The sequence below is a fragment of the Stegostoma tigrinum genome, chromosome 15 (genome assembly GCF_030684315.1).
Source record: "Stegostoma tigrinum isolate sSteTig4 chromosome 15, sSteTig4.hap1, whole genome shotgun sequence".
Lineage (NCBI taxonomy): Eukaryota > Metazoa > Chordata > Chondrichthyes > Orectolobiformes > Stegostomatidae > Stegostoma > Stegostoma tigrinum.
In genome coordinates, this window is record NC_081368.1 from 58,580,372 (window position 1) to 58,603,307 (window position 22,936).

A 22,936-nucleotide genomic window follows, 5' to 3' on the forward strand; every position below is an offset into this window, starting at 1 on the left:
GCTGGAAATAGGCATGTGTTTAAAAAAGGACTTTGGAAATTAATTTGAATATAAGTAGCAGATACTATTGCTAGAGCTTGTTTAAAAGATTGCTTCATGATTGCTGCCTCAGACAAAAAGGAAATATGCTTTGAAATGAATCAGCAGTTGATGCAGTTATTTGTGTTGTGGAATGCCCATTATTGTGTTTGTACTTGTGAAGCAGAACTTTTGAAAGTTATAAGAATCTGAAGAATAGTTTCATGATTAACATGGAAGTGCTGCCAAGATGTGTCTGCCCTTGACTTAAGATTAAAGCTCGCCTTTCACCATCCTCTCTTTTTACTATTGTATTTCAACCATTGTGAAAATGCATTTGATAGCTTGAGACAAGGAGCTATGAGAATGTCTGCAAGATGTGCCTTGAACAGGTAATTGCATGTTTTTCAAAAGAAGACTGCTTGCTCTACTTGAGCATTTATAGAAAGTTTATCTGTTAAGATTTTAACTGCAGTTAGCTTCTGCAGCTAATGTACTGAAGAGCAGTTGTAACAAGTAGATATGGACAAAAAGTGCAGTGAATTTTAATGGGTAGAAGTAGGGGCTCATTCTTTTTTTCTTTGAAATTTTTTTTTATTTTATAATGTGCAGTATGAACGTGCCAAGGTTGTGGTTTCAAACTTTGAAATTTCTTGTGACTGCACAATTTCCTGCTATGTATCAATTTGCATTTTATATCAAAATATTGCTGCCGTTCTGCCTTGTTTATGCCATAATTATTCAGTAATATCTGTTTTATGTTACGTTGCCATTGTTTTCAATCCTCTAAACATTAAGGATAGCACTGTAATGCATTCTGTCTTCGGCCTCCCAGCTGCCTTCAGTCGAAGCCCCAAGGCTGTTTCTTCAGTGTGACAAGTTGATATAATTTCTGATGGTTACGGATTTAAAGATAGGCAATTTAATTTTTTTTCTTCCTGGCCTGTTTTGTCCTCTCTTAAAAATGGAGATTTCAACACGCTGCTGCTGACTGAAAAAAATAAAGTAACCATACAACTACAACTTAATGTTTATGAGATATCTTTAATATAGTAAACCACGCCATGGCATTTCACAGCAACATGATCAAATAAAATTAGTCATCTAGCCAAATAAGGACTGATAATTGAACTAGATTACAAGGATTTTATGACAAAGGAAGAGAAAGCTTGCCAAGTGAACAGTTCTAGGGAAGGAATCCCAGATTTCCAAGCTAAGGTAGTTGAAGACACAGCCCTGAACTGAAGGAAATTAGCAATCATTTCAGGAGTTCTCAGGGCCTGGTTTCTATCTGGTGCATGATTTTTTAAAAAATCTACATGTTAAGAAGAGTGATAACCATCAGTACTCCTTATAAAAATGCACCTACCTTTACCTGTGTGAGAATCATGTCTCAGTTCTCCGAGCTCTGATAGAAAATGTAGCACTTTGCTCCCAACGTTGAGAAAAGCGTCACTGAAGTCCTCACGCAATTCTTCAGGTTTCTTGGTAGGCCCACATTATTCAGGGTATTATAAGATTCCATCCAATCTTCCAGTTTGCACAATAAAAGTATGATGCTATTAATCCCAAATCACTGCTTTATATATTTAAAAAGTATTGCTTTTGTGTCATAAGCTGAATGTTACAGCACCCACAATGCAGCTCATGCTTTTCCAAGAGTTTCACAGGACTGCTCCAACCTCTCAATTTTGAAAGAATGCTTCCTTCCATACAATGGGTATTTCCCTTCAGCTTAAAGAAACAAGTTTGTAAATCTCTAGCAGCCCTGGAAGCCCAATTATTTATCTTGTTGGGTCACAAAACAACGTGTAATGAATAAAAGTCCATGTGTAATGCAGTCAATCCCATTTGCTGTGAAGGCATGCCTCAAAACCTGCTTTTAAAAGAAAGCAGCACGGATACTGAAATGCATGCAAGCTAATAACTTTAGACCCCCAGACAAACCATCAATGAATAATGTTAAAACATGTATCTACACACAAATCCAACAGTTAACATCACAGGTCCCACTAATGCACAAGCTGTCATGATGCATCTTGCTCAAATATTTCGATGCCACTTTCTTTGGTTATGTGATTTTGTATGCAACTTCTCTTAAACATCTAAATATATCTGCTGTTATGTATTTAATCAATTTGCCAATAATTTGTTACAGCATAAGTATTTAACACCTTGGAGTTCCGAGGAAGAGTCTTTGGATTTGAAACATTAACTCAATTTCTGTCTCCAAAGATACTGCCAGACCTGCTCAGATCCTTCAGCTCTTGCCTTTTTAATTCACTAATATTGTGACTTTTTTTTAAATAATAGTCAAAAAAGATGATGTTCAAACAGAGGAAAAAAGGTCTGTTCCCAAGAAAAAAGTAAAAGAACTGAAGATATTGGACCCTAAAACAGCTCAGAATTTGTGTAAGTGTTTCATTACATAGCGTATAATATAGTTGCCCAGTGTATAATATATTTGATCAGAGTAGGTATGGCACAAAATCAGTGAGGGGCTGATGTGTCTCATTGGGAGTACCCCTGTCTGTGAACCAGGAGGCCTGGATTCAAGTCTGTCCTGCTCCAGAGGTGTGTAACAACTTCTCTGAACAGATAGATGAGAGAATATCTGGAGCAAAATCATTAGATATACTGAGATAAATTAAAATTATAATTGCTGAAAGTTTTTAATAAACCTGAAAATGCTGTTAATTCACACCGTAACTCTGTTATGCTGTGAACGTACCCATTATTCTCTACGTTTTCAAGTTGTGTTTAATCATATATGCAAACCTGTGATTTGTAAATGTATTAGACTGAAAATTATGGTGGGGTGCAGGGGACAGAGTGGTGGTGGTGGCGGCAGGTTATGTGGTGTGGATGTTGGTTTTGACATATTGGTCGGTGGAATAGAAGTGATGTAGAATCTTAGCGTACCTGCTCCAAATGGACAAAAGGCACTCTCCAAAAATAGATCTGTTTTAAAGCCATTTTAAAAGCTTTTGGGGGAGAAAAAGTGCTACCCACTCCCACTTTTCCATCCACATCAACAATTTTATAACATGGGCAGGATAGCAAATTCAATTGACCTTTCAATTATTTATTTCTGTGTGATGGACAGGCTGTCAGTTTTGGAGTTGCATTAGAAGGTCCAGGTCTGGGTAGCTGCCCTATTTAATGTGTCCAGGCAAAAACACACTGGCAAAAGCCCATAATATCCAGCCTGCTGCCTTATAAATTGAAAATCCACATCTTTTATTGAAGCGACAATGATTTTTTTTGTTTCGTGTAGCAATTTTCCTGGGTTCTTATCGCATAGCTTATGAAGAAATCAAGCATATCATTTTAGAAGTGGATGAGGAGAAGCTCAGTGAGCCCATGATTCAGGTAAGCTTTGAGGTAATTTTCTTTTCACAGCAGTAATCATTGCCTTTTGCTTTGCAGCAGTTTTTCAAAATATAATATCCCTCTTATTTGCCAAGTGCATTTCACAGAATAGAGTATCAATTCATTGTGACAGAAAAGGAAGATCAATACACTGGGGTGTAAACACAGACAGGCATCATGCCAGAAATGCTCAATCTTCTTCCTCAAAGTTACCTGAGTTTCTTTGACCTCATCTGAAGAATTGTTTTCAGTGAGATTATTCCATGAATGAGTCAAATATTTGGTTTCCTCACAATTCATATCTTTAAAAACTAAATGTTTAACACATTGTGTTAATCAGTACAGTGGGGTAGAGAAATGTTTTCAGTTTACAAGCTGCTGATGTCTCGGGCTGACCTGCACTTCGAGTTATGTAACAAACTGCAACTCAACCAATCCTCAGGCAGTCTCTCTTTAACTTGGTGTCACTGAAAGTATCCCCCTCATGCTTCAAAAAACAGAATTGTCTTACATAGATAAAATGTGCACCATCTGGTATTTACAAGTTGCAAAACGGTCCTTGTATTTCAGTTGGAAAAGATCTGTTTTTGGCACCTGTAAATGTTCAAACGGTGGATCTAAAAAGTCCACCTATTTATTTGTGGAGGTTAAATATCATGTGATGTTGAAGGTGCCTACAGGTGCTATAATTTATTTTAATAACTTAAAATGTTACAGGGCTAACAGTTGATATTGTTCTGCGAACAAAATAGTGAAGGAATTTTGTAGTGCATGTTTATAAACCAAACATTAAAGCAAATAAAATCTTCACTTACCAGTAATCCAGGCTGAAAAATTCAGTGAATATATAATATTTACTGAGTAGGTTACCTTTCCTAAATGTAACTACAAGTGATATCCAATATTTAGGGAACAAAATACAAAATAAAGTTACGTAATGTAAATTAGCTTTATCTACAAAATTTTGATCTTTGACATCATGGAAATCAATTTATCCTTCAAAACATTTTCCTCGCCTCTGTAGTTTATTGTACTTTCACCTGGAAAGATAGATTGTATTGGCTTATATTTTAAGCATCTTCACAATTGGTGCCTTTGCACTCTAATTACTATTACCAGTTGGCTCATTATTCCGTTGTTTATGTGGAAGGACTTACTACTATTTCATTCTCAGTCATTCAGCCAACATGAGAACTACTGAAACTTGCCCAATGACAACAATGAAGTTTGAGTGATAGGCAGAACTAGAACTTCAGTTCATTAGCTTCAGAGTTCACCATTCAACTCCTTAACTATTTGACTGGCTTAGCATAAGAGGACATCAGATTCTGTGTCCTCGAGGTTTGGTTTTGCAAGTCAGTTTAAAGAATGATGACATGACTTTATTGTTTCCTGCAGTCAGTTCTAGCACTCACGAATTGTGATTGTTCCGCATTTTGAATTAATATTGTTTTTCACAGAAATATCATTTTAAACAGATATTTATCTGGTGAACAGGTGGGAAAATCACCAGGTTTGTATGTGAAGGGAGAGAGGAAACATTCACAGAAGTATACTGTTTTAGATGCCAGTTTAGACAACCGTCTTTTATATGCTTGATTTTCTAGGCAAATGGTTACACACACTTGGAGTTAAATTGTTAATTATGTCTGTCAGTATTCACACAGAACTTGCTGCAATTTTAGCAAATGCTAAACTTAATCCAGGTAACAAAAAGTACAGAGTACAAAAATTTTTGCACACTCAACGGTGAGGAGCAGCGACATCCTCCACAAATGTTGGTATCATGTCCGAGTCACTTTGTAGAGCTTCTGAATCCATACAACATAACTGGATTACCAATCTTCAGAAGTCAGTAGTGTTGTGTTCTCTAGCACTGATATTTTTCTTTTATCACAGATTCCAAAAACTCTTTACCAAACAGCTCCTGAACTTGTGTTTCTCTCTGTCTGTTTCTACTTTTATAGAACTTGGTGAGATATTTACCAGAACAAAAGGAGCTCAATACTTTATCCCAATTTAAAGATGAATATGATGACCTATGTGAACCTGAGCAGTTTGGAGTGGTGGTAAGTAGGCTTATAAAGGACATTAGAGAGTATATTATTGTTGCAGAACAAGGCAAAGTGAACACCTTTCAATAACGTGATTTTTTTTTCTTTGACTGTTAGCATACCTTGCAACATTCCGTATATCAGAGCTTATGATTTGCATTCTTCTCAGTGATTGAAATATCAACAATGCTAAATGTATTGATGTTAAAATATCAACTGTAAATCTGTTGGGTATATGGTATATGATAAATACATTTCACTTGCAATATCTTAGTTCCTGTAGCCTTCCATTGTAAATGGTGATGGCCAGTTCAGTTGGACTGTCTTCACATGACACACATTTGCTGATGGCTAAAGAGGCCAGTCCTTGAGAGGTGAGGTCTGCCACAGGTGCTGCGTGTGAAGTTACATAGTATCGTTATAAGTTGTTGCTTTTGATATTGGCTTGTGTTGCCAAGCTACTGTAGTCACTGATCATTGTGATGGTACCACCAATTAAGAAAAAAAAGTCTTGCCATTTTCCCCTCTCTTTAACTAATTACCCTCAGATGCAATATGCAGTATTTTGAGCCACATATCACACTATGAAGCATCAGTGAACTTTAGCTTTGACTGCCTGACCGGTTGTCTGGCTCCATCAGTCTCACTATACAGAAAGTCCTTAGGAATATCTAAATGATAAAAGTACTCAAAACAGATCTGTAAGGTGTATTTTGAAAGTGAAATGGCCATAATCTGTCACTCGCACTGGTTAAATATTGTATTTTTTATAAATGCTCAGTTTTATCTCTCTCTTCACACACTCTTATGATCTCTTGGCCTTGTGATTTTCCCCTTTGGTAGTTTGTTCCAAATTTCCAATTCCAGTTTTCTCCTGATTTAGTTTTCTTGTGGAAAAGAGCTTCAACCTTAAGTCATGTATGTTCCATCTCAATTTACTCTATTTTTCCCTGTTCACTTTTGCAGAATTGGTTAGACAGCACACTGAGTGAAGTAAGATATATTTTCACTGCAAATGCTGCCCGAAGCATCATTGTTCCAAATGACAGAAAAATGGCAGTCATTGTAGCTCTGGCTGGAGAATATTTATTCCTTACAAAAATCCCTTTTGATCAAGTGGTCAGTTTAGCACAGATTTCCAAAGTAATTTTCTAGTTTAAAAAAAGTAGTTTCAGGATGTTGCTGACTTCATGTATGTGATTCTCAAAACAATCAGTAACTGGATTTTCCTGTCATGTCTTATTATATTTTCAGTTACTGTATTGTACAATGCAAATATTAAATCTGTAGGTGAGCTGAAAGTAGGCAACACAGTGTGGAGCTGCAGGAACACAGCAGGTCGGGCAGCATCAGAGGAGCAGGACAGTTGATGTTTCGTGTCAGGCCTATTGGCCTAAACAAGTCACCAGTTCTAAAATCTCCCACCCCCGGCCTCATTCCACATCCAAACAACCCTCTCATGCCCGCCTCCTTGATCTGACACAATCTGTCCATCTTCTTCCCCACCAATCTGCCCTACCCTTCGCACCAACCAATCCCGACTACTCCCTACCTGCATCCAACCTATCACCACCCCATCTACCTTTCCCCAGCCCCACACATCCTCCCTCCCACTTCTTTGAACTAATACAACCTGTCCATCTTCTCTCCCACCTATCTGCTCCACCCATCCTGTTGACCAATCCTAACCACTCCCTACCTGCATTCACCTATCACCATCCCACCTACCTTTCCCCAGCGCCACTCCCCCCTATTTATTTTCCAGCTGACTTTCCCCTCCCTGTTTCTGAAGAAGGGCCCTGACCCAAAATGTCAACTTTCCTGCTCCTCTGATGCTGCCTGGCCTGCTGTGTTCTTCCAGCTCCACGCTGCTGTCTCTGACCACAGCGCCTGCAGTTCTTGCTACCTCTGAGTGAATGAAAGTATATTTAATTTGATTTTGCTTCACTGATTCTATTTTGCACACACGATCTTTTTTTTCAGAGCTACTGTCTATTTATGATCGTGCTTGTGGCATTGAATTTCAGTGTTTCAAATTTCCAAATTTTCAAACTTTCTCCTCAGATTATTACAGTGGATCAGCTTTCAAGTGACGTTTCAATTTTTTTTTCAATGTTGTCAGACCTCACACAAATGAACAAAGTTATTACTTAAAAAACACTCACACAGGAAGCTGAAGTTTCCTGTTGAAGTATTTTGCAGAATCCACAGTCAGAGTTCGAGTAGTTTGAACAAAGGAATTCAGAACCATTCACTTTCCCTGTCTTGTTACATGTAAGTGAAGAATATTTAGTTAGGCTTGAATACAACACAATGGGCTGAACTTGCCCATTTGCAGTGAAAGTGTGTTTGTGAGTTAGTTTTATAGGACCCAGTCGCTATGGCCTGGAGCAAATTTGCCCTCTGTCTTCCACTTTTCACTTCATTAATTATATTCATGTGCATTTCCCCAGGAATTGTGCAATGAATGAGGCAGATATGCATGATTACTAGTGAGACCTTCCAATTTACTTACGTCAGGCACCTTAGTTAAAGTTCTACAGTGCAGCTCTTGCCTTTGGATTCATTCAGCTAAGACTGACTTGTCAAATTGCAGTGCCTGATGCAGAAAATATCACAGAGGGAAGACAGGCTATCTCCCTGCTTCTAAGACACAAAACCGGAGATGCTGGTGGATGGGAACACGACCCTTTTTCCTGTTGACTGCTGAAGGAGACCATGCCAGCAAACACAGCATGGGTAACTTCTGTGTCTGAAGTCAAAAGGGTCACCAAACAGTGTAAAAAGGTCATCAGTGTTCACTTGCAGTCTTTTCTCTGCTCCCTCACACACTCAGTGCCAGCTTTCACTCTGCCACAGCACACATATCTCATCAAAGCTTATGGAGTACAATTGTGGTGTTGCATGCATCATATCCACTCAATGGCTCTCACCTGCCTCATACCTCCCACCCGCTCACTCACTTAAGACATACCACATCTTTCCTGCTTATGCATGACCACGGACTGACCTAGCATCTTGACTCTGTCATAAACAATCCATCATACTCGGTCCATCCCTTTGTTTCATTTCAGGAAAAACTGGCCAATAACTGTGCCAAGAGGTCTGAGACTGATGGCAAAGGGGCGAGTAAGTGGTAGACATTGTGCTGCTGACTCCCGTCAAGAAGAAAATTCAGAATTTAGCCAGAGAAGAGCAGGACTGTTTGTTGGGTTTGGAGAGAAAGTGGCAATTAATCCATTCAGCTTCCTTGTGCAGCGCTGCTCTTCTACCAGTGTTAATTCACTTTTAACCTGAAGAGGCTTTTGTCAAAATCTTACAAATACTTACCTTACGTAAGCACTAAGGGAACCTCCGCTGAAAAGAGACCAGCATTGTAGATCCTTAATTCTACTTCAGCCTCTGAAGAGGAAGCTAGTGAAGACTTAGAAGATGTTCTGATAAAACTTTTCTGCACCTTCCACTACTTTGAAGACTTTCATTTCAATGGATCCTCTTTCTAGATTAAACTTGGGAGCAGAGGCTGGTGACTACATGCTGACTACATATGGTCAAGGGATAAATGGCCCCAATCTCTGACACTTAGAGGACTGATGGAGACCGGGCAGCTCCTCAGTCCATGCAGAAGACATGCCCCTGTTCTTGACCCTCATTGCCTTGGTCAAACTATGAAGACTGGCACCGAAACATCCAGTGTATTTGCCAGAGGCACGCAATAAACCGAATTGAAAGATGGAGGAGCCTACCAACATTCTGTACACGTGTACTGACTCAATAGCATACATGTGCCTGGCTGATCCACAGGCAGTTTGGTAACCACCATGCAGAGCCAAATGTAGCAGGGTGCTCAGTGTCTGTCGGATTTATTTAGTGACTTGGATTCCATCACTTTATCTGTGGGTGCTGAGCGTCAGCCACAAGCTAAGAGAGGCACAAGGAATCTTAACCTTACTTCATTTGACCTTTTCTGTCCAAGTGCCAGGATAGTACCTGTAAGAACCCTTAGGGAGAAGGAATAACAGGCAGGACCTCAGAAACTTCTCAGGATAATCCCGAGGTGCTTGGCTTCTGTTTTCGTAGGGGATATTCAAGTATTTCAAGACAACTTAACAGACTATGCAGTCTCGGAAACATTGAAAGTCAAATGGATCTCTCTCAGGATTCGGGTCAAATCTGATGGCTCCAATGAAGGTCTTTATTACTCAATAGTTGGATATCTATAGCCTGACGGATGCCATACGAGTTACCTGACCTTAACGCCATACAATGAGTGGACTGCCCCAGTAACTGCGTTTTCCCTAATGACACTTTCATTACTTGAAAGTGGTTTCACACAGCAGATACCACGTATGTCCTCACGTGGATTAAAGAAAACACTTGTTTAGCAGCACAAAATAACAAAGACTGTAAAAGATAACAAGGCCCACGTGCCCTTTGAACTAAACATTGGCTGTTTGTGAGATAATCAGAATTACAAACAACAAAACATGTTCAAATTCATTGTTCATCCTGGAAATGGGACACCACAAGGTTGTGTCTAGCCTTTTGAGCCCTGTGATGTACTGTTCTGTTGTGTACTCTTGGACAGTCTCCTGTTTAGTGTACTGATCTTCAGCTTCAGTTTCATCCTCAAATAATTGTTCTCAGTTCCCCATTTCATCTTCATCTAGGACATGCCCTCTTTGTCAGCTCCAGTTGTGAAGGGCACGGCATCCCATTACAATATGGGACACATTTTCTTGCCTATATTGCAGCCCTGCTGAAACAATCCAGATATCTACACCACATCTTCAAAACGTTTGTGGCCTGTTCCATTTTGACCATGGTGGATACATGACCAGCATTAAATCTTCATTCTGTATGAGTAGGGGGCCTTGTAAAAGTGATCTGAGCCATTATTGGAGGGGTATCCCTTATCTCTTTACAGTCATCCTTATGTAATCCAAGTACCTTGGAAGGAAGCAGGATACTGAGAGTTCTTAGAATGTTTACAGTGCAGTTACAAGTTCTTTGGCCCAACTAGTCCACACAAACCCTTAGAACATCCCACCCAGACCCATCCCCCTATAACCCATCTAATCTACACACCCCTGAACACTATGAGCAATTTAGCATAGCTAATCCACCTAACCTGCACATCTTTGGACTTGTAGGAAACATACACAGACACGGAGAGACTGTGCAAACTCCTCACAGAGAGTTGCCCAAGGGTAGAAACGAACCCAGGTGCTAACCACTGGGCTGCTGTGCTACCCCTTCTCTAGTATAGGAGGGGCGTGGCAATTTCCTGCATATCTCATGCAGACCTGTAAAATGTGGAATTGATGGTTACACATAACTTGAATGCCACTGGAGCGGAAACCTTTTCAGTTGACAAAGTCTTCAGGTTGGTGATAGGATGGCCACAAAGTAATCTGAGTGCAGTTGATAACACCCTCCCTAGGAAAAGCCAGCTGAAGTGGAAAATTCCAGTAATTAAGTTCTGAGGAAGGGTCGCCGGACCCAAAACATTAACTCTGTTTTCTCCTCCACAGATGTTGCCAGACCTGCTGAGCTTCTCCAGCAACTTTGCTTTTGTTCCAGTAATTAAGCTACTTGACTCGTCAAAGGGAAGGATGTGAAAATCTCTGCTTTGGAGAAACTGCAACCACATTTGTGTGTTGAACATTGGGAGACAAAATGAGCCGCAGACACAGAAATTCTGGGACCTTGGTTATCTGGGATCTTGACAACAAATGGGGTGGAATTGACTCTAAGGCCTTCTAAGCACACCTCCTTCTCCAGCAGGGAACAGTTTGGAGTTGTTGGGCTGAGGTATCGTTAGTTGCCACTTTTACTGCCATTCATACGGTTGAGGAAAGTGACCGAGTGTCCTGGTAGATCTGTTATAATTATTCACCTTTACACCCTTGCTGGATCTTCTCATACTGCCCTTCCTCTTGAATGCCAGACAGCGGCCTCTTGAGATGGCTGCTCTTGCTGGCTTTGCTGATGATATTCAGATTGTTGTCTCCTTCTCCATGGTCTTTGGAAAAGCAAAAAGGCCACATTACCACCAATCTTGTCCTTGAGAGCACCATGTGCAGGTAATCTGAAGAGAATGTGAGAAAAATGACAGTTTTATGGAAAGAATGCCTGAGCCCTCCCATGCATAACAGTGAGGCATCATGTTGTACCATCATATCATGTAGTATGGAAGTTTCATAAAAAAATAACAACCATACCTTGATAAGGACCTCTGAGGCATGTGACCTTGTCCAATTTAACATTGCGTAATGTTGTTAGGTTGGGGCTAGAATTTTGCCACCAATACAGTCCTTTTTCCCTCTCTTCCACTTCATAGCCTTGTATTTCAGTGTGAGAATCTTAGCGATAGAAAGCATTGTAATGTGGTCGTAAACTGAGAATTTTGGGTCCTGCTTTTCAGTTCTATGTTCTCGTGATGGTGAGTGCACACAATGCCATACTTGTGATTGCTTGAGGTCATAGGTTTTATTCTGTATTCTCGGATAACGAATGAATTCTAATTCTCATTTTGTCACCAAGTCTTGTCATACCAAGGAACAGAAACTTCCACCCAATATCATGAGTAAAGTTAGTACAGGCTCTGGAAATCTGAAATGCAAACAGAAGGTTGTGAAAAAACTCAGGTTTGATAGTATCTGTCGGCAAAGAAAGTATGAACCTTCCAAGTCAATAGTTTTTCCTCAGATGTCACAATAAATAGTGTTTCTAGGATTTTTCAGAGATTTTCAACAGGTAAGATGGGCTGGGTAAGGAAATGTTTTCAAAATTTATTGTTGATCAAGCATACAATTATCACATTACAGCAGTTTTATTTTTGATGTTTTTGCCAGCCACTTATTTGAAGTCAACAATATTCTGTAACTGATTATTGTTCTTCGAAAATGTTTTCTTCAATGGAATTTCAGTGTCATTTGTTGATTTAATTCAGTCTCACAATTGAAAGGTGCATTGCCTATCCTTTTCAATTACAACTGCAAAGAATTGTAAACATTAACAAAAAGTGCTGGAATTCTTGGTAACTCTTCCTCTGAATCGACTTGAAACATTGATGCTGTTTTGCTCTTTCCACAGATGTTGAGTATTTCAAGTATATTGTGTCTTAATTTCAGACTTCCAACATCTATTTCTTTTGCTGAGAGTCCCATTTCATTTTGATTTGAAGCAATGAACTTTAGGGCATACATGCAGTTTGAAAACAAAAAGGATCTTGCTTCATTGTGTGTACCTGCTGCAGACTTGTTCAATCCATTTACTGACCAATTCTCTGAGAAATGAAAGAGGAAAACATACAATTTATAAAATGGAGAGTTCTGAATAAATTCATCCATTTCTTCATAGTGGCTGAGAGAATAGGAAAAGGAGAGAAGTAGATCTGGTTTGAGAGTGATAAGAAGGCCATGAAAAGAAAACAACATGAAGTGAGAAAGAAATGATGGACAGAACTGCCCAGCATGTTGGCTGGTTCCAGGATATTGCACTCGCGCAAATGCCATCTGTCATGCATTATCAAATGAGTGTTAGGTTCAAAATGTTGACCACTTGCCAGCATTCACAGATTTTTAAAAAAGGCAGCAGTTCCAGGTTTCTGAACATCTATCGTTGAATTTTAATAGATTGGATCTGACAGCTTTCATCAAAGCAGAGGAAGCTGTGTACAAGTGCATCGTGTTTCCCTTTGAGGGCCTTTCCTGTTCGCAGGATTACAGGCACTTTTGAAATGGCTCAGGTTTATGTCTGATACTTTGACATTTATCACACAGGTGCTTTTTAAGAAGAGCATGGTTGCTACTTTCTCAGTACAGACCCATTGCCAATTTTAACTATTATGGCAACAACAGATTGCTTCTAAATGGACAGCAATTTGCACCACAGGGTAGTCTCCTACTGAATTCCAGTAAAACTTGCAATGCCAGGAAATCTAGCAAATCAAGCATGACAAAAATCAAGATTTTCTGACTTTACCCATAGACCTCCTTGTAAATTAACACCATCAAGCTTTTCATGCATTAACTTTCCTGCTGTTCTGAAATATTGAATATGCCTGCAGCTTAAGTTAGCAAATGTTGGTGCCCCAGCACACTTTCTGAGTAAGTACATTGTAAAAGTGTATATTTAGTGTTGTTTTCATGTTTTCAGTCTTGCTGAGCTGTGTCACTTTTGTCCAGTGATGTCAGTGTAAACTGAATCACTGACATACGATAACTTTATGTTGAGTAGGATTTTTGTGTAATTGGACTGTCATCCTCTTGATTAATCTAAATGATATAATAATCCAACTAATTCAATAGCAGTTTTTCCTCTCATGGTTCTCTATAAAGAATGTTTGTCATATTTGTGTTTTTCCCCATTTGCCCATTCTGCCTATCTAGAAGTGCAGTTTTGTGCTGTGTCTGATTCATCTTTGATCACGTGTAGTCTCCAGGAATAACTTATGTTAGACAGTTCCACCCTAGAGGACACTACAACCCATGCGAACTAGACCCTCTCACTGAACATCTGCTGTCAGACGATCAGAAGTGGGAATTCTCATCCCTGTGCCCTACGCCTTATCCCACCTAACCAAATGTAGACAGCAACTATAAAACGCCACCTAACTGAACAAAGACCAGGAAAAGAAATAGCTGAAACCTTTCAGAATGGACAGTGCCTTTACACATTCCACTCCACACCTTCTTATTTCACTGATGTATTTTTTAAACTTCTTTTCTCGAAGCATAATGTACTTGTTTTAAGATTCCAGGAGTGTAAGCTGCTCAACTATTCAATGAATGGACAATTAAATATAGATAGTAAGCAGTAATAAGTTGCTCAACAGTTAGAGGTTCATAACTAAGACTGTATCTGCCTTACACTTGAACATTTTAACAGCCTTCCCTCTCACTAACCTGGGATCGCTGTGGACAGCTGTAGCACTTCACTTTTTTCTCCTCTATTTATACTCCACCTCAGAAATTATCTTACCGACCATATGCTGAAGAGTTTTTAATCTAATGGTTCAGTTATTTGCTGCTTTTAGCTGCTAAGGCTATGAAAGATATCACCTTACTTGATCATTAAAGTTTAAAATGGGAGCCATAATATTCTTAGTCTGATTTGCCTCCTTCACGTTGAGATTGTTAGTGGGGCGAAACAAGTAGCTGGCAGACCACTTATAACACAATAACATTGTGAAAGATATATTATTGCTTCTACCTCTATTTTGATAAATCATCATGAAAAGTAATAACGATGTGTAAAATCTACCCATGTCTCAAGGGAAAATGCATTTAATTTTTCAAAAAGTTGGGATCATTCCTTTTGGAAGATGTACCAAGAGATGTGACATTTTATTCCTGATAGCCCTTGCTGGGGGAAAATAAAAAAAAATGTTGATAAATGTTCAGTCAATAATTTTCATTGCTTTAAGAAATGCATAGGTGCACTGTTTCATTGATGAGGTTATTTCTTTGAAGTCAACGAGTGCATCCATTTCTTGATCTTACTCCCAGGTCCTCCTTGTAATCAACTCATTGCTCACTGAAATGATCCACAGTAAAGTGGACAGTCTATTAAAAGAAACCACAATTTCTAAATCTACAATGTTGACAAGGCAACATTTTACAATAAATGGTGGACCTAATTAAAAAGGGAAATTGTTTGAGCCTTATTTTGTTTGAAAATTGCCGAATAACAAACTTACATGCTACTTGATAAATAAGTGATGTTTGTCAAACTAATTAAATTGGCATTCATACGAATCTTAAAGTCAAATACAGTTAGCAAGTTGAATGTATCCCTGCTGTGGACATTATTAAAAACAAATTTGAATGTTTGCACACATGGTGGAATATTCACATGAATATTTTATAAAATAATTCACTAATTAAAAGTATTTGCCAGGAAAAATTGACAATATGGAAACTGTAAATCTGAAACATTTTACACAACATGTAATAGGTATGTTATCATTAGAATAAACTTGGCAACATGTTTTCAGTTTATTTAAAAAAGTGCTTCGCTACTAAGCTTATGTTCAATTATTGAACAGTTTAAAACAATTATTTTGTAAAGTGACAAAACGTTTAGAATAGTCAAGTGAATTTGAGTAATTAGGACTTCCTTTGCATTATAGATCTCTTTTAACACTACAGGCTTTTGTTATAGAAGGGGAGGTTGAACGAAAGAAAATGCCTGATATTCACTTTAAAAGAAACAAGCAAATATTTATTTATTTAAACCTAACAGTGAACAAATTAACAGAACTACTAATAAACCAGACAATTCTCCCATGACTCTAACTATTTCCTAACTAAACAAAATTTTACTGGTATGCTGCTCCACTAAACACAAGTCCCACTTATACAGCCCAAGTACTAAGAAAAAAAAAACTTCGCCTCTCAAAGTCCAAACTTAATGTGTCTTTGGGAATTCTGTACCTGGCCCACTGTCTCTCCAGTCATGAATGCCTTTTTACCCGCTGCTGGCAAGTCATAATTGCCTTTCTTCAGCTGATCCTGCTGTCAGGAATGTTTTCTGTATGAAGACACTTAGTTAGAAGTGCCATGGTACCTGTTATGGATAAGATGGTGCTTTGTTAGAGAGCTTAGCAATTTCTTGTGAGAGTGTGGTGCTTATTTCTCAGATGGTGGTTTGTTCTCAGACGAATTTTCAAAAACCCTCTTCCTATAGACTTTGGATGACAAATCAACTTTCTTCCAATAGCATTGGCCTGAGGTTGTCCAAAACTATCAGATTTAAATTCAGTTGGCTTTCAATCGCTAAGTGTTCCAATTAAATTAATTGGCTGATTCCAGCTAGTTGCCAAAACATCAAAACAAGTCTAAGATTTCCAATCACACAGCCAGTTGATTCGTGTTTCAATTTTAGAACTGACTGTACATCTTTAGCTACATGCAGACACTTTTTTCTGTATAAATCTCTAAGCTTAGAAAAGCATTTTATCTCTTAAAGGAACCAAATACTCTACACAACTTTCACCTCCCCGCTTAAGGCTTAAAAAAAACTTATGAAAAAAATGACTTTAGTTTTTTTTTAAAACTCTGAATACCATAATCACAAGATAACATAGGCCAGTAACCTAAACTTGCAACCTTCATCTTAATTCTGCATCCATAAGTAACATTAAACCGCACTGGTTGTATCTTATATATATATTTTCTTTTGAGTCTGCGATAACGCATCTGCAATAACATTTTTATGACCTGCAGCATGTACAGTCAACAAATTAAAAGCCTGTAATTCAAGACCCCAATGAAATAGACTTGTATTCTTGTCCTTAAATCTTTCCAAAAAGATGAGTATGTTGTGGAGTGTTCAGAGACAACTGTCTCCAAAACATTGTTTGTTACACAAACATTAACATGATGTAAGGCTCGTACCAAACTCAATAACTGTTTTTCAGTGATGGAATATTTTCTCTGGTGGATGTTGAGTTTCTTTGAAAAACAATCAGTTGGCCTTTCAACTCTGCCATCACCCTTCTGTATCAATATAGTTCCAATCCGTACATCATTGGCATCGTAAGAAATTTGGTGTGGCTAAAACTGGTGCGGTGGTGAACGCAGCCTTTAAATTCTCAAATACCTCCTGGCATTCTTCTGTCCGCTGAAATCTTGTGTACTGCTTTTGCAAATCCATCAGCAGTGCCATCACACTACTAAAGTTTGGTACAAATCTCTGTTGGAATCCGTTCAGTCCCAAAAATTGAAATACATCTTTCTTCGAGGATGGTCTTGGAAATTCATCAATGACCTTCACCTTCATGTTCCTCGGGGCCATTCTTCCATGTTCAATATTGTGTCCCAAGAACATCACTTCAGCCTTCACACATTCAGTTTTTGCTGGGTTTATAGCCATCCTTGCCCCCATACTCTTTCAAAGAGCTCTGTCAAATGCACCATGTGATCTTTCTGTGAATGGCTAGATAGACGGTGCAATTAGTCAATCCTACCAGAACTCAGCTCATAAGTCTTTGAAACGTGGCTAGTATGTTTTTCATTCCAAAAGGCACTACTTTAAATTTATACAGCTCATTTGGAGTTACAAACAGGGAAACTTTGTTTTTTTTTCTCCGATAAAGATACTTGCCTGTATCCACAATGTAAGTCCAACTTTGTGTTGTAAGTGGCTTGTCCAACTTTTTCCACACAGTCCTCCAGCCTTGGAATCGGGTATGAGTTTGATATAATTGTGGTGTTGACCTTCCGATAATCCATGCAAAATCTTTGGGTACCATCAGGTTTGGAGACCAACATGATCGGCAAACCCCACCAGCTTTGACTCAGTTCAATGATGTCTTCTTGAAGCATTGCTTCTAACTCCTCCTGTACCCGTGTGGTTTTGAGAGGATTAAGCCTGTAGGTGTGTTATTTTATTGGAACAGCATTCCCAATGTCAGCCTCCAATGCAAAAGCATTAGTCCTCCCTATTCTATTTCTAAAGGTGTCCTTATATTGCTGCACCAAGCATTTCAATTCGGTTCTCTGTTCATGGGATGGATAGCTCACTATCCTATCCAATTCTCCGAGGATTTCCTCATTATTTAACTTAGTTGGAGGCAAGCAAAATCCAAATTGTCTAGTTTTGCTTACTTGCTCTGAGGTTCCCTGTGCCTGTCATAGAAAGGTTTCAGCATATTTTAATGACTTTTGTTTTCTGTCTGGCATCTTTACCATATAATTCACCAGACTCAACTTCTTCTCAATCTGATAAGGCCCACTAAACCTTGCTTTGAAGGAATATCCCATCACTGGTAAAAGCATCAATACCTTTTCCCCATGGGCAAGTGTGCAAATTTTAGATGTCTTATCTGCTTCATCCTTCATTAGATGCTGTGCCACCTTCAGATGTTGCCCAGCTAATTCTCCTACTCTGTTTAATCTTTCTGTCACCTCAGCTACATATTCCAAATGTGAGATCTACGACTTTGCACCTATCAACTTTTCCGTAATTAACTTTAAAGGCCCTCACATGTTGTGTCCGAATATCAATTCAAATGGAGTAAACTGAGTCGAATGAGTTGGGGCAACTCTAATGGCAAACAATATAAATGAGATATCTTTATCCCAAACATTTGGGTTTTCCTGGCAATACTCCCTTAGTATGGTCTTTAAGTTATGGTGTCACCTTTCCAATGCTCCCTACGATTCAGGGCGATACAGAACTTCATTTGAAGTGTTGTATTCCTAAACGATCCATGATCTTCTGAAGTAGTTTGGCATTAGAATTGGACCTTTGGTCTGATTGAATTTCCCTGGGTAATTCATAACGGGTAAAGAACGCAAGCAACTCCTCCACAACCTTTTTTACCTTGACATTCCGTAATGGAATTGCCCCCTTAAACCTGCTAGATACATCCATTATGGGTTCCCACTTTTGGTTTTAGGGAGGGGACCTACACAATCAATCATAACCCACGTGATAGGTTCTTCAGTTGTGAGAATTGGCATCAAAGGTGCTGTTTTTGCTGCCTGTGGCTTTCCTACCATTTGACATGTATGACAGAGATGGCAAAATTCAGCCACATCCTTACATAATCCAGGCCAATAGAAATGCTTTTGTATCTTAGCCTGAGTCTTTCTCGCTCCTAGATAACGACCTACAGGTAATTCTTGAGTGATCCACAATACTACTTACCATGTGTACTGCCAACAACACAATCTGGTGCACTTCTTCCCATTTCTCCTCTTCACTAGCTTTTTGCAGTCCCCATTTTTGCCTCAGGATTCTATCCTTAAGATAAAAACTTTTGGGAATCCGTTCTGATCCCTTTACCCAGTATGGGTTTATGATATAAACCTTTTATTATCTCATTTTATGGTTGTAACCCCATTAATCTTTTAGAACTAAACACCTCTGCTTGACCCTCTGCCTGTTCAGGCTTTTCCTTTTACCATTTCAACAAACAGCGTATCAGCTAACTGGACCTCAACTCCTTCATCTCGGTCTTTGGTTTTTCCTCCTTACTATAACTTATGACTGAGGGATCTCGTTACCACACAGTCCGGAAAAATTCCAAAGTATTTTTCCTTCAGTTTCTAAGTTCCCTGGTTTCCTTCAACATCTTCATTACAAGGGGCATCACTCCCACCTTTGATCCTGCTTTGTTTTTTCCAAGATCAAACTGTATTCCTGGAACAGACTCTCAGATACTCCCACTGTCACTTCCCCAGCCTTGATTGGACTTTCCAAATTGATCTCACACAATGGAACACAAAACTTTTTTCCATTTATTCCACAGTTTACCACTCTCTCAGGTAACTTTCAGAAGGAGCGCAAATTTTTTCATCTCTTTCTATTAGAGACTGGTTAGCTCCTGTATCTCTCAATATTTTAACTTATTTACCTTTTCCTCCTGTCCTTCCTGAGTAAACCTTACCCACAGAGGTGAGGGATAACAGTGTGTGGAGCTGGAGGAACACAGCAGGCCAGGCAGCAGCAGAGGACCAAGAGGCCTTTGTCGAGATCAAGCACCATCCAGCCAGTGTCTAGGCTGTGCACTCTCCTGCAGCTCCTCGACTCCTTTTAGGATTTCCTTCATTACCTCACTAATCCCACTGGGTTAGCCTTTTTTACCACCCCCTTTTTCCCAATGCCTTTCTTAAACCAGCAGCACTGTCACTTCATGTGTCCAACTCCATTACAGAGAAAACACCTGAGGCCTTTAACCTTTTTACCCTCTTGGGTTTCTTTTCTAACCTATGGTAAACCGTTCCCAGTGCGGTCTTTTTTTTTGTTTTTCATTGATTTCTCTTTTTTCCAATTTCTATCTCTCATAAAATGAAATTGCTGTCAGAAGCTAGACTTTGGTTTATGGACTCATGCGTATTCATCTGCCACCTCTGAGGCTCTTCTTGCTGTTTGAACTTTCTGTTCCTCAGCATGAAGTCTTATCATTTCTGGAAGTGAGTTTTTAAACTCCCCCTGCAGAATAATCTCTCTAAGATCCTCATATTGTCTTTTCTACCTTTAATACTCTCACCCATCTATCAAAGTTGCTATGTTTAATTGTTTCAAGTTCGACATAAGTCTAACCTTGGTCCTTCCTTATACTTCTGTACCGTTGTCTATATCTTCTGGTACCAATTCATAGGCACTCGAAATAGCCTGTTTAACATCTTCATAATCTCTTGATGCCTCAGCTGACTCGTCGCACTGCAAACACCTTACTAGCTCTGCCTACCAATTCGGGCTGAATTAACATTACTCACACAGTCCCTGGCCAATTCATCTGCCCACTCAATTTCTCAAAGGAAACCAAAAAGGCTTCTACATCTTTTTCATTGAATTTTGGTACTACTTTGACATAGTTGTTTATATCCCTATCAGATCTTTGGCCACAATGGGTCTCACTCTCCTCCTCATTAAACCTATCTTCTACTCCATCCTCTTACATCAGCAATCCTGTTTAATTTGCAACTTTTGAAGTTCAAACTCTCTCTCTTTCTCCCTCTCTTCTCTCTGTTTTTTTTTCTTTTTTTGTTTGGCCAGGGCAATTCTTTTTCCACTGCTTTTAACTATAGTTCGAACAATTTCAGTTCCCTTTCTTCTTCTTCAGACTTGGCTGTTCTTTCCTTTTCTTTGTCTTCTAACTCCAATTGTCTAATTTTTAATATAAATTTTTCTAACTCCACTGTACCTGTCTTTTTCTGATATACCTTGACCAACTCCACTACATTTTCAGTTTTCCTCTTAACCCTCGTTAAACCAAATTCTAGCCTATTTGCTAATTCTAAAAGTATATCCTGCCTCTATTTTTCTAAATTTTCTTGGCAAATTTGGGATTGAACAAATCAGGGAAGTAGTTGGATTGAGAGGTGTAAATATGTACCCCCTTATTTTGTAACAAGTAATTCAATTTCCATACTTTAAATCCTTGCCTTCACCATTAGGTTCCCTTTTATTTGATATTGCTTGAAACTGCTTGTCACTCAGATTAACAAAATTCCCTGACCTTGACAAAAAAAGGGACCTAGAAACAGGGGATTCCTTCCAACTCCATATTAATATTGTTTTATACAATGGTAGCAAATAAGAACTTGGCAGCATCATAGTTTTTGTGTGCTGGCCAGTTAAAATTAAATAGTTTGGCACCCATATAAATATTGGTACAGCTGGAGTACCTATGAGATTGTAGGTTCGTAGCAGACACTTGCTTCATTTAGCAGGTAAAAACCAAAAGAACTGCAGATACTGGAAATTAGAAACAAAAACAGAAATTGCTGGAAGAGCTCAGCAGGTCAGGCAGCATCTGTGGACAGAAATCAAATTTAAAGGAAGTGTCACTGAATCCGAAATGTTAACTCTGATCTTTCCCCATAGATGCTGCCAGACCTGTTGAGCTTTTTCACTAGTTTCTGCTTTGTTTATCAGGTGTTCGACTGAAGGTGACTGCATACAGACAAATTGACCACTTTCCAGGAAAAGTGTTCCTTTCAAAGCAGTCACTAACTTTTTGACCATCTGCTGTTTCTAAAAAAAAACATACTATGGGCACCATTGGATAAAATGGTAAAAACTTGCTGTAGTTCTTTAGTTTTGCACACATTTACATATTCTTAAAGTCCAGGATCTGAAATGACTTTGTATCCATTTTATTTGCCCCCTTCAAGAATGTGTGACCTATAACCCAGATTGCCAAACATTACCATTCCTTTTTCAAACCGTAGATTTTTTTTAAATATTCTCATTCGTCCTCCAAAATGTATCACTTAACATACCTCTGCAGTTAATGTTACCTGTCATATACATGTTCTATAAATATAAATATAAATGTTCTACTGACATCTATCACTATTGTCTCAAAAAACATGATACTAAAACATCTGGTTCATATTAGCATTACTAAGTAAAATTTGACATCGAATCATGCCAAGTATTATGGTGACTGTCCAAAAGCTTAATCAAAAAGTAGGTTTTACATAGGGATTTCTTTCCATAAGGCACTAAGGAGATCGTAATATGTGGGGATGGAATTTAAGATCTTGGTGACTGAAGGGGTGCCTACCGATAAGTGGAATACTTAAAGTTAAGAATGCATAAAAGGCATTAACAAGACAAGCTTTGATATCGCAGAATAGTGTGAGGCTAAAGGAGGTTACACAGAGGCAAGATCTTGGTGAAATTTGGAGAGAAAAATGAAAATTTAAAGTTAAGGTATTACTACATAAGGTGTCAGTGTTGGTCAGCATGCTCACATGCTGAAGCAATCAAGTAATCAGGGAACAGGACTTGGTGTGACTTAAACCATTGACAGCTCAGTTTTGGATGACCTCATGTTCACAAACAGTAGATTGTGAGAGTCCACCCAAGACTACATTGGGATAGTCAAGTAATAACAATACATGAATGTGGATTTTGCAGTAGATAAGCCGAAACTGGCATGTCAGCAGGGCGACGTTTTGGAGGTGCAAATAGGTAATTTTCATGAATGCATAAATATGAATTTGAAAGTTCAGTAACTGTGT

At 38.8% G+C, this 22,936-nt stretch overlaps 1 protein-coding gene across 5 annotated transcripts in view; it reads left to right on the top strand.

The window, feature by feature from the left end:
• The window catches only part of diaph2 (diaphanous-related formin 2), a 632,555-nt gene that overhangs the window by 361,546 nt on the left and 248,073 nt on the right, over positions 1 to 22,936 (top strand). For all 5 annotated transcript variants that reach the window (XM_059651484.1, XM_059651487.1, XM_059651485.1 and 2 more), the window contains 3 exons: positions 2,332 to 2,430; positions 3,296 to 3,390; positions 5,358 to 5,459. In XM_059651484.1, coding sequence (XP_059507467.1) covers positions 2,332 to 2,430; positions 3,296 to 3,390; positions 5,358 to 5,459 — 296 coding nt within the window. The remainder of the gene's footprint in view (positions 1 to 2,331; positions 2,431 to 3,295; positions 3,391 to 5,357; positions 5,460 to 22,936) is intronic.